At 51.1% G+C, this 12,260-nt stretch overlaps 3 protein-coding genes across 3 annotated transcripts; 1 reads left to right on the forward strand and 2 right to left on the reverse strand.

The window, feature by feature from the left end:
* Positions 1 to 1,440: 1,440 nt before the first annotated feature.
* On the reverse strand, positions 1,441 to 1,884 carry W97_08943 (uncharacterized protein; the record flags this gene model as incomplete). The annotated part of the gene is made up of 2 exons (XM_007786810.1): positions 1,441 to 1,776; positions 1,843 to 1,884. 2 exons carry the CDS (start codon positions 1,882 to 1,884, stop codon positions 1,441 to 1,443), a joined length of 378 nt encoding a protein of 125 aa, XP_007785000.1.
* Positions 1,885 to 3,006: 1,122 nt separating this feature from the next.
* Positions 3,007 to 4,809, forward strand: W97_08944 (uncharacterized protein; the record flags this gene model as incomplete). The annotated part of the gene is made up of 4 exons (XM_007786811.1): positions 3,007 to 3,134; positions 3,191 to 3,720; positions 3,770 to 4,576; positions 4,628 to 4,809. The coding sequence occupies 4 exons, from the start codon at positions 3,007 to 3,009 to the stop codon at positions 4,807 to 4,809; spliced, it is 1,647 nt and encodes a 548-aa protein (XP_007785001.1).
* A 3,544-nt stretch (positions 4,810 to 8,353) lies between these two features.
* On the reverse strand, positions 8,354 to 10,245 carry W97_08945 (uncharacterized protein; the record flags this gene model as incomplete). Its single annotated transcript, XM_007786812.1, has 3 exons — positions 8,354 to 9,146; positions 9,243 to 9,761; positions 9,827 to 10,245. 3 exons carry the CDS (start codon positions 10,243 to 10,245, stop codon positions 8,354 to 8,356), a joined length of 1,731 nt encoding a protein of 576 aa, XP_007785002.1.
* Positions 10,246 to 12,260: the final 2,015 nt, after the last annotated feature.

Consider the following 12,260-nt stretch of genomic DNA (forward strand, 5'->3'; position numbering starts at 1 on the left):
AAGAAAGGCAGACCCGCTTCAACTCGATAGTTGTACTAAGTGTAACTTCTGCTATCTAACTATACTGCAAAGGCAGCCTGTCCCGTGAGTTGCTATTATATAGTATAATTAGCGCTATAAATAAAGCTTTGATATGATTATATACAAACTTCTGACTCTACTATGATTTCTTCAAAATAAAGAAGTTCCTACTATATAAAACACTAAATCAAAAGCAATTATAAGAGATACTTACAGAATTAATAATTTGAAATTTAGCTTCCAGTCTCACGCACTGCGCTGGCTGCGCTTCCGCGAGCAGACTGATTCCATTATCCGCAACCAGCAGACCACTGGCATCGCCGAAGCATTCACATTTATCAATCAAGCGCCCCTTAACCCTGGCGACTATCTCTACAAGCTGTCCGGGGCCGACGACCTATGGCTTGAATGTTGGGGACTGATCCGCGCGTTCGACCGGCCTCTCGCCGGCTCCTGCCCCGACCTGGTCACACTCGCGCCGGCCTCGAAGGATGGACCAGGCCAGGAGCAGACGGAGAAGTCTGCGGCAGCCCTACAGCCGCCGGTACCCGCGTCGCCAGTGCGGGAGTTCCTTGTCCAAGCCAGACGTGCGAACCTGCTGTACCGAGACGACATCATCGACCCGCACGCTCTCGTCTATGAGGTGGTCGACGCCTTCCCTCCGGTTTGCCCGGACATCACCACGCCGAAGTGCCGAGAAGGCGAAGAAGTGGTCGTCAAGCTCAAGGACTGCTTGCCCGAGGATCTCCACGTCGAACGCTCACACTTGTAGAGCCGGTGGATTCTCACAACTGTTACCGTCGGGTTGTGAGCCAAAAATGCCAGCACTGCATGCAGCCATTTCTTTGTTGCCAGCTAAAGGAGCTTTGTCTGAATCAATATCGCGGCTCCCGCCCTGTGATGCTTGTTGTCTGTCTGGCAGATGCGCAGCTTCCACATGGCGTACTCTTGGTTTGACTTCCTCCCATTGCCGACTGACACAATGTGTATTGGAGCTGGGCCTGGAATGCAAAAGCCTGTCAACGCCCACTACCTCCTACGCGCGATCCAGGGCCTCTGCCGTGGCTCCGAGCGATGACCACTGTCGTCCAGAGTAAGACTACCCAACTGACTGATTTTGAAAGCCCGAAGTTTTTCCAGAGCAGTTTTGAAATCATCCAATATAACCGAGTCGGTAAGGCATTTGAAGACAAAGCTCAGTTTCCAGAATGGATTTATACCGACAGGCAAGGACAATTTGAGAGCCGTTGTAACGGAAAGGGCATCAAGGACGGTAAAAACTAGGCTGACGAATACTGCTCCTAGCATAACGCCAAAACGAGGAGAGATGCGAAGAATTTCGGATATCCGGAGCTCATAGCGTGTTTTGATATTGTAAAATAGCGAGATCGTCGTGAAGACCGACCATGGACCACTATTCTAATGTGAGTTCAAATTGATATGAAGGGGAAAAGTAGGGCACCCTAACCGACAGAGGGCCTCCCAAGGCCTGGTTCGCAGGAACAAGTCGTTTATGTTGATGTAGAAGGAGAAGGTGGCATAGATCTCAACGACCCAGTATGGCTGCACAAGTATAACAGTGCCAACAAATATGGCACTGGGCACCTTTGAGAGGAAGAGCCTGATTTTCATCCATGCGATGACATTGTGGAGGGACCAGGACGCATTGAGGAAGATACCGCCGACAGAGAGCCACCAAGAGTAGATGGGGTCGCTGAATAACATCGAGAAGCCCTGCCATATACCGAGAAGCAACTATGCGAACGGCAGAATTAGTATCAATTACGAAAGTTATTGAGATGACTGTGGTGGCGAACTGACCTCGAGAAGAATCAATTTGTGCAAGAGGACGCCCTTTCTCATATTGGCCAATGCGATACATATCATGATGATGAGCGATCAACCATATAGCCCTCTGACCATGATTCAAGTGCGGCGTTTGCAAGTTCGTAGGTTTTCCCCCGTCGCGCTCGACGAGGACGACATGGTGGGCCGAGCGAGCAAGCGGATTCATGGCCGAAGTAGTGCGAGAAGCGGACCAAGGGATACGACTATGGATGGTTTCCGCCGTACTTAGTGAGAGCCGTCCATATAAACGAAGGGCATTAGCACAGAACGCATGGCTGATCGGCAAGACCGCAGCGTTAACTCTGCAGGCGAGACCATGGATCAATTAGACGGCATTGCCCTAGAACAAGTTTGCGGGGTAAGCTGGCGACAATTAGCGGCCGTGTAGGGCTCTGAGATTCGAAGGCTTGCCAATAAGCCCAAGGGCCATGAGCGTGGACTAAAAGCTTGTTTTCAACTCCTTAAGGTAACCCCGCCTGGAGCCCCTCGAAAGATGTCGCGGACCTTGCAGCCACCTGCAAGCCACTCCTTGGCAACGCTGCCAGGATTGAAGGTCTCCGACTTCCACTTACCCATGCGGAGTTCCTGATTTGGAAATCCGTCCGCTACACACCTCTTTTGCACAAGGACCTTCGGCAGGCTCAAGCGGGTGGATATCCCAATAGGTACCTGGACGCTCCGCCGGTTGAAGGCTCCGCAGCGGTGGGCGGATTCAGGGTGTCTGGACCTCGCCTTCTTTCGACATGCTAGAGAAGTGCCGAGATGTGTATTTCCAGTCATTCGTTGGTTAAGCGATGTATCAAGTACTAGCTAAGGTATGGTACTCTAATGAAGCCTGCGTCTTCCCAGAAGGACATAGCTGGGCTTGTTCTAGACCGACACTTGCTTTTCGATTCAGTCCCATCTTTGTTAGTTGCAACCGCCTTGAAGCGGAGGACAGCTGCGGAGGCGGTAGCCTCAATCTGTATCCCCGCCCCAGGGAACTTTTGGCCTACACTTTGTTGCATTTAAGGCACGGATGCGCCCCAGTTTCCTCGACTTTCTCTCGACATCACACAGAGACTTTGTCAATCATTTTCATAGTGTTCAATCTGAGTTCGTCTATCTCTTCGGAACGTCCCAAACCCATCGCCCGACATGCCTGGTGGAGGCGTTGTACTCGCGGCTACGACCGATGTCAACCGCATTGAGGCTCCAGTGATCAGGAAGGCGTACTTGATGTGCGCCTTTGCTGCCTTCGGCGGTATCTTCTTCGGCTACGATTCGTACTTACATCAATTCCAAATAATACACCAACGAAAAACGCGCTGACTGTGCACAGTGGCTATATCAACGGCGTAATGGGTATGCGGTACTTCGTTCATGAATTCACCGACCTCCCATATCCAGCGGCAGACGCTACTGAGGCAGAAAAGGCTGCCTTTGTGATTCCAGCATGGAGGCAGTCCTTGATTGTTTCTATCCTGTCCGCTGGCACATTTATCGGATCCATTGTCGCAGGTGACGTTGCAGACTTCCTTGGCCGCCGAACGACTATTATCGCGGGACGTGGGATCTTCTCCGCGGGAGTTATTGTGCAAGTCGCAGCTACAGCGTATGATCTCCTTGTTGCTGGTCGTCTCATCGCAGGCCTTGGAGTGGGCTTTGTATCAGCTATAATCATTCTTTATATGTCTGAGATTGCCCCGAAGAGAGTCCGCGGCGCTATCGTGTCAGGTTATCAGTTCTGCATCACTGTTGGCATCATGCTTGCAAGTTGTGTCGTCTACGGAACTCAGAACTATACCGACTCGGGCTCGTACCGGATTCCCATTGCGATTCAATGGGTCTGGGCCCTCCTCCTTGGTAAATGTCTACCCATTTCCGGTTTGAACAAAGGTTAAATCTGACATCGGCACAGCTGTTGGCCTAGCATGCCTTCCTGAGTCACCCCGCTACTTTGTCAAGCGTGGAGAGCTCCAGAAAGCAACAAAAGCGTTGGCGAGACTCCGTGGACAGCCTGACGACTCAGAATATATTCAACAAGAACTCGCCGAGATCGTGGCTAATCATGAATACGAACTTCGTGCCACTGGCGAAGGAGGTTATCTCCAGACTTGGCTCAACTGCTTCAAAGGATCTATCTTCGACCCGAAGTCAAACTTGCGTCGTACTATTCTCGGGACCTCGGCGCAGATGATGCAACAGTGGACCGGAATTAACTTTATCTTTTATTTCGGCACAACATTCTTCCAAAAACTAGGTTCTATCAACAATCCGTTCCTTATTTCGCTTGTAACGACGTTAGTCAACGTGTTCTCAACACCTCTCTCCTTTTGGACTGTAGAACGCTTCGGCCGTCGTCCACTCCTAATCTGGGGAGCCCTAGGGATGGTTGTTTGCCAATTCATCATTGCGATAGCCAGAACAGTTGATGGTGCAAGTCCAGCTACAGTGAAAGCGGAAATCTCTTTTATATGCGTCTATATTTTCTTCTTCGCATCGACCTGGGGCCCAGGAGCTTGGGTGGTCGTTGGTGAAACGTTCCCACTGTCCATTCGGTCTCGGGGTGTGGCTCTCTCGGTTGCGTCTAACTGGCTGTGGAACTGCGTCATCGCTATCATTACTCCCTACATGGTTAACCCAGACCAAGGAAATCTCGGGGCCAAAGTATTCTTCGTCTGGGGCGCACTTTGCATCGGTTTGCCTCTTGTGGGCTTACTTCTTGGTCTTCGAGATCAAAGGTTCGTATCAAGATCAGCGGCAATGCGGGCAGGAGCTAACCGCGGAACAGGTCTCTCACTGGAGCAGGTTGATGCCCTTCTCGAGGAATCAACCCCACGAAAATCTGCCAAATGGGTCCCAACTAAGACATTTGCCCGCGAAATGGGCATCGATGGGTCGGGTGTTCTGAAAGGGGAAATTGTTGAAGATGTCGAACGTAGAGGTTCGGTCTTTTAGATAGGGCAGTCAGAACGCAAGGGACTTTTCCAGGCTGGACTCGTCAGATGTCAGTGCTGACCTGGCCTGCGGGGAGGAAGGTAAGAACGACACTCGCATAACACTGTTGTAGAGTTAATCCACCAGCCTAAACAATCACAAACGGAATTTCTCATCAAGGATTGCCTCTCTACCCACGCTGAAACAGAAGTTCTTAGCACTGATGGTTGATCCACTGCAATTTGCCTATGGTTTGGGTTGGTATATATCGACAAAGGTGTCACCTATGATCAAACAGACGCGACGATTAGATATGCACAAGGCTTTTAGTCTTGCGACTGGGAGCATAATTCCGTATATATAAATCAAGGCTATGATGATGTTTAAAGCAAACCATCCCTGGGTATTGGTTTAGAAACGGGCCTTCCCTTATTTCTCATTGAACTCTAAAGGCCGCGGGCGCTCGGATCTTAAAGCTTAGTTTTTTTGACCTTATCTAGTATAAGATAAGGCCTCTATATATCTGTTTAACTCTGTATGTAAAGACTCATAACAAAGGTATAGCTTTCCCGCCACCTTAACGTTGTTTAAGTCTATTCTACCTTCTTTTTCCGTTCTTTAGATTAGTTACGTATCTCCCAGCTTGGATAATTGCCTGGCGCCTCGCGGTTCCAAGCTTTAGAGCCTACAATTCTCTCTAGAGTTCTCGTCGCCCCGCGACACAATCGAAACTCCTAAGGCAGGGCTTGAGCTTCTCAATTTAGCGACAATTAGTTGCTAAGATATAACCATCTGAGTCATCTATCTCTACGGCGGTTTTCATCTGGAATTTCTTCTAATGGTATCCGGCACGATGTTTGCCGTCGCTGCCGACATGTAATCTTACCACCCCATCGCTTTCCTCAACACAACAATACTTCCGAGAGAATGTCATAGAACCGTTATGGGCTTGGCGCAGGTTCCGCGAGGTGCGCCCAGGCTAAAGCACAGCCTCATAGGCAGAAAAATTCTCAGGCCCAGAGTGAGGGGAGTAGAGACGGAAGCAGAGTGTCCAACTGTCAGTGGACGAGGTTGATTACCCTTGGTGAACCGTCTAATAGGATATTGTCGACGGTCTGGTCTGGTCTGGTCTGCGACCCCCTAGTCTAATAGACTAGATGGTCTGGACAGGTGCGGTCTGCAGACTGGACCAGAGCGTCCCACTAATCTGACTGGACAGTTGGACACTCTGAACCGAAGAAGATGGCACGCTGTTGAAACCTTACGAAAATGATAATATAATATCAATGTGACCAAAGGTATCTGTTATCGAAAGCTCATGCGTGGATTTAACACCCGAGCTAATTCTTATACGGGGTGGTACTATCACTTGAGCTCTACAAGCATCAGACTTCTCATGCTTATACAATACAAAACTCTTGAACCTCTTGCACGTTCAATTTAGCCATTTTCTCCACGCCGAGTTTTTTCATAACCATTATTCCTTCCCTTCGCCACAACCCGCTACCGTGTTCCGCACATAAGACCAACCAAACCGTGTCCAACAGGGAATCCAATGCGCCATTTCCTCTCCTTTCCGTTCCGAGTAGTGCCACAACAGCCCTGTCTTCTCTGGCGGCGGCTTGGATCCGCAATCTTCTCCGTTCTCGCTCTTCTGCAACTTTTACTGCTTCGGAAGCAGAGATCTGCGTGGGTTGCAGAGGTGGTCGCAACACATGCGCACCAACAGCGCCGAAGAGTTCGTCTGATGCGAGGCTGTAGTCCGGATCGACAGGCTCAACGGCGGCACGGCAAATTTGGGGAAGGAGGACGTTATGGCTGTCCATAAAACGAAGGAGGATGTTGCCGTGCATCGCGCCAGGTTCGACACCGAACACACTATCATCAAGACGGTAGCAGTCCGCAATGCGAATGAAGGGCATGCGAAGATATATCTTTTCTGCGCCTTCTCTCCGAAAATCCAACGTCGAGTTGGGCTCTAGATCGAGAACGTCGCTGTAATTAAAGCCATAACCTGTAGGAAGCCAGGACGGGGCGTTTGGAATGCCATGTGGAGGATGATCCGGAGCGCGCACGTCCAGAAGCGCAATCAAGTCGCCGGATTGGATACGGAGGTAAACAAAAATGACGAAGACGGTGGATAAGGGGAGTTTGTAGTCAACTGGGACAGTCCTTCTGATAGAAGCTGGAAAGAGCCCTAATATGCCATAAATCTTGTCGTGTTGATGGACCGAGGCACGATCCCTCAGAAGGATCATGCAAAAGTCGGTGGAGAGCGGCGGGAACACGGAAGGAGAGAACAGGAAGGAGTGGGGGAGGGTGTGGAAGGAGGTCAAAATGTGGAACTATGCAGCAAGGACTTCATCGCCACGGAGAGTGAGGGCTGAGGAAACTTCAAAGGAAAAGATGGAGGAGGAGGAGGAAGAATTATTGCAGGAAGAGGTGGTTGCGGGTCTCAAGGTAGCCGCCTTGCTTCCAAAACCCACTGCCGTCGAAACGCCTTTTTCCAAAGTATAGTTGGAGCCTATAGCGGCTACTATAATGGTGGCACGCCGCTCGAATCTTATATGTTCGCTAGCCAGCCTCCCACTGCCCTCGCCGGTGTAGCCGTCGTTCTGTTCTCACGCGCTGATTCCATACCTACCTACCGACGTGGCTAAACACGACATGGTAACATACTTGAGGCGAGCTCGAGCAATATTATCTCCATGTGGCCGCATGCAGCTGCAGCGGAGTAGACAATGTCCGTGTCTCCCTGTTGCTCAAGGACATGATGTTCCAGACGTTCACCGACCGCAAGATCACGCAGATGGAGGGTTTTGGAGCAGTTGTTGAAGAGGAGAAGACATCAAAGCTCGCGAGGCGAAAGCTATTGGAGATGACAGGGGTGCAGCATTCTGACTTTCCTATTTCTTCCAGTCAGATAGATAGGCTTAGGGTTGTTAATGATTCTATATGTATCCAATGACGCCGTTAAATTCTGCTTTAGCGAAGGAGCTGTACCCTTTGGATAAGAGCCAATCACTTAGCTGTGCCTGCTGAATGTTCAGACGTGTCACTGGAAAAATCATAGCTGGTGCGTTGTTACTCGTGCTCCCACTGTGTGGGTTCTACAGGCCTCACTCGTCGTGCCCGGTCTGTGCGAGCCATTTGGCCGGCAGAGCAGCTTCAGCCATCAATAATTCTACCCTGAATCAGTTCTTTTAAAAGCTAACGCGACCTTCAAACCTCGAAGTCAGAGCTCCTAGCACTTGCTCCTAGCACTTTCCGTGGCAACCGCAACAATCGGACTCCCTACCCAAGATTCTCTTCTGCAATGGGTCGCCTGCTTGCTTGTAGACAAAATCAACCCTGCTCTTTAAATCACGACTCCACTTGGTTGATGAACAGTTCCTGACTTCTATAATGTACGCGCATGCGTGTCAGCTCACGTCCTGTTCTCTTTGACCTCGACTAGCTCGCTTGTTCTCACCCGACGTGCGATCTGCCGCAGGCAAAGAAGACCATCATGAACAGTAGCTGCGACTACGGACGAAGCCGCGACGTCCAAGCGTCCAACGGACTCTCACGCTAGCATTTGAAGCCCACGCGTGGGAGGCGCGCTAACAAAATCACGTGATTCAGCAACGTTCTCCTTTAGGCAGTTGGGTCTAGACAGTAGTTGAAGGCATTTGCTGGCTATTCTCTCGTGCGTCTTGGCCTCATCTATCCAGAATGGGCTCTTTCCACGTTTCTGAGGATCGAGGAGGAAGTCGCGGAAAGAAAGATGTAGAAGTCTTACGGGAGCGTCTCGGTTGGTAGGAATGCTGAGAACGGAATGCAATGAGTCTAGGCTGCAATTGACGTCCTCCTCTGGGATGTTAAGGAGGCTCGCAAGTGAAATAATGGAGAGCGGATCGGCAAGGAGGACGACTGCCCCAACTACCTCTCGGAACTCTCTGGCCCGGCTCTCTTTCTCTGCCTCGTCTTGATCAAGAAGTAGCTGTTCCAGGATTGGGAGATACGTTCTGTCGAGCTTGGACGCCCAGCTTGCGGTTTGATACTCAAGTATACTGGCCAGGCGCTTTTTCGGGTTCCCTCTTTGATCTCCAACGAAACGACATACGGTGGCGGCGAAGATAAACAGGGGAATCGCCATCTCAACCAGAGCTTGGATGTTGCTTTCCCCGGGCCAATCTGGGGACAGCAGATGCTGAGGTCTTATCTTCGAATGCTCCGCTCTTATCTCCGTGAATTCGTGTTTCAGAAAAGCGGATATATCATGCTCGATCGTTGCCTTAGGTATCTCGTGGAGAACCAGATCCTGATACGTGCCTCCTGACATATCCTTGAAGCCGAGGCGAATCGGCAGCTCTGGTCTGCTGGTCACAAAGATCCGCAAACATACCGATCTCACATCCTTGGTCTACGGCAAAAGACGAAGGATGGTTCTTATGTCTCTTTCTCGCTCGCACTCGTCCAATGCGTCAACCACTATAACTAGTTTCGAAGCCTGCGGAGGAACGCGCTTCATCTCAGACAGAGGCTGGAGGATAAGCTTCTCAAACTGCTCTTTCAGAGTCTTTTCGGAAATGGCAGGGTCGGCGTCGATCGCTTCCCTAATACATGGTATCAAACCAGGCACCTTAATTACTAGTTGAGCTGCGATGGTGGTGAAAAATCTGGCGGCATTACCATGGTCGCCTTCGCCTCTCTTAAAGAAGAAGCTAGCTCCTAGCTGACCTTTGTCGGCGAAAGATTGGGCAATAGTCCGAGAGAAGGTAGACTTCCCCGTGCCAGCCATACCGTTCAGCCAGAATATGCATCTGCCTTGCCTGTCCTCAACCCACTCCGCAATCTGGCGACGCAGGTTAACTCTAGTGTTAGGAAGACATCTTGCGTCGTGCTCATCTAGGTGCGAGTCGAAAGATGCCCCCTTGGCAGAAGGTAGTTTGGCTAAGTCGATCTTCTGGTTGATGCCGAGAATGAGCGCGCTACGCTGAACAGATCCGTCAGCTGTCTTGGTCCACAGCAAGCGGATGCGGATTTATGAACCCACGTTTGGTCGACTTGCAGAGCTAGAGAGACCGTCTGCTTGCATCTTTCGAGATTTCTCACGACCTTATCCACCTCCTTGCTCTCGAAGGGCCACTTCAAAGCTCGAACGCCGAACCGGCTCATAGCCTTGCGTGTCTTCCCCGGATCCAGTCCCTTCTTCAGCTCTGTCAGCTGTGTGAAGCAATCCTTAAGCGCGTCGCGCAACTTCTGGGAAGCCGAGAGCTGCGCGCTGTCCGGCCTATAGAGCAGCCGCTCGACTCCTCGAAGCACATCGGTGACGCTGTTAACCTCCCCTCGGAGGCGTTCGATATCGTTTTTAGCATCCTTGACGGCGAGGGGGTACTGGACGCAGAGCGAAGCGATCTTCGCAGACAGGTCGACGATAGCGATAATGTTCGCTGTTACTCCGAGTGGCTCCATCCTCGCGCGACCTTACGCGAGAGCGCGGCGGGGAACCGGCGGCGATCGGCGGGGACTGCTGGGGAGCGGGGCTACCGATACCCTCGATCACTTCGAACACCTTATTTTTAGAGTAAGAGCACGGTCCTGATCAATTTTGATGGCTTTTCAAAATTATAGCGTCCGGATGTCATGTATGCGACAGATGCCATCACGGTTAACAAGTGGGGCATAGTGAAGCCGTCGCGAGGCTGTCAGCTGAAGCGCCAGCTAGACGCGCAGAACAAGTGGCGGTGCATGGCGATCTACTCACAGCCCCCCATGCAGCATCGGATGGCTAGCTTGCGTTCTCCGATCAGGCTGAGCCGTTTGCTGCATGTTGCGCTGCTGGGTAGTCCAAGCATTCCGCAGCTCGCAGGGCCTGCTGTTGGCAACGACACTGGCTAGGCCGTTTGGCTCTGGAATGGCCGGAGAAGTATGAAGTCCGTCGAGCGGCAAGTGTGGATTTATAACAGTGTCCAATCCGAAAAAAAGAGCGTCGCGATTTTCGATAGGGCGACAGGGACCATTACGTAAGTTGATCTAGCCGAGGAGCTTAGGTCAATAGAAGAGGGAGAATCAGGAAGTGCGGTTTACTTCGCGGAGGAATATTGCTACATGATGCACAACCGAAAAAGCTCGATTCCTCCGAATTGGTTCTCTCAGGTACAGGATAGTTTGACCTTACAAGGACTTTGCTCCAACAACGATGCATACCCGTGAATCGTCGAGCATTGATGACCCTCGTGCAGCGCCAACCGAAGCACCAGAGCATCTCCTTCTTCCCTTAATTGAAATACTGTCGCAATCAGGAAATGCCTTTTAGCCCCCTCCTCCCTCACCTGGTCGCACAGCTCGTCGTCTTGCTGTTTCTTTCTCCGTCTAAATCGGCTTAAAGCCATCCTGTTTCTTTCGAGGGGTTTCTCGCGCTTCGCGGCTCTTCTGTGTCTGCATCCGCGCTGGCCTTGCTGGCCTCGCTGATCTTCTATCCGTGAAGCGGCGCGTTCACTAGATGAGGGCGGATGCTGGCTAAGAAATGCCGTGTGAAACGAAGGCAAAAGCGCAGGATCGGGCGAGACAGCAAGGTTATCGACGGTGGGCTGGAGCTTCGGGTAAAGCGAGTCGATCTGGAGCGTGTCGTCTGTATAGCATCCCACGTGTCTGCTATTGTACGCGAAGCTTGCGTTTGGACGATGATCAACCTGGGGCGAGCTCGATGATGAGAAGGCATTATCGAACACCGTGTAAGGCTGGTAACTCCGGGCCGTCGTGTTGTCTGATACCGAAAGTCCACGTCTGACTCATGAGACCTAAACTATCGGTGTGATCGCACTCGGAAATGCTTCTTGTAGTGGTAATTGCACTCTCTAGAAGAGAACGGAGAGCTAGCACGTCTCCGATTGGAGTGTATGCTTTGAGAATAGATAGGGAACGAAGTTCGACGGACGCAAATTTGAGTGTTTTTTTAGTGGCTTAAAAGGTGCGAGGCCGAGGATGATAGATGAGTGAGAGTGGATCTGAAGGATTCTGAGCTAGGTTGGGTATGGTCGGAGATATAACGGGAGTAGAGTTATCCAAACTGTAGACGAGCGGGACAAGAGCCACGATTATTAACCGTCGACCTACTAGCGCCTACAAGAGGCAACGAAGGTGTGTCTGCGAAAAGTTCCTTTTTTTCTTACTCTAATGTGGCCATCGCTAACTCTTAGCAGGAACCGCACTATTCTTGCATGCTGCGGGTCTGCCAAGAAATGCAAAGGCTGATGGTGCAATGAAAGCGACCAAAGGCAGGGATACCTTTGTTCCAGCCCTGCTTCAGTGCACAGTTTCACCTGCAGGACGGGAAACAGGGTAGCAAGTTCCCGGTGCTTGTGCATTAGTTAGGACCCAGCACCTGCAGCCTGTGCCAAAGAGCGTATCGGGCTGTTTCGGCAGGTTTCCGCCCACAGACTAACAACCTCCGGAGTCCGACCCCGCAGTTGCGGTTTTGAGCATGG

Source organism: Coniosporium apollinis (assembly GCF_000281105.1).
Source record: "Coniosporium apollinis CBS 100218 chromosome Unknown supercont1.70, whole genome shotgun sequence".
Lineage (NCBI taxonomy): Eukaryota > Fungi > Ascomycota > Dothideomycetes > Coniosporium > Coniosporium apollinis.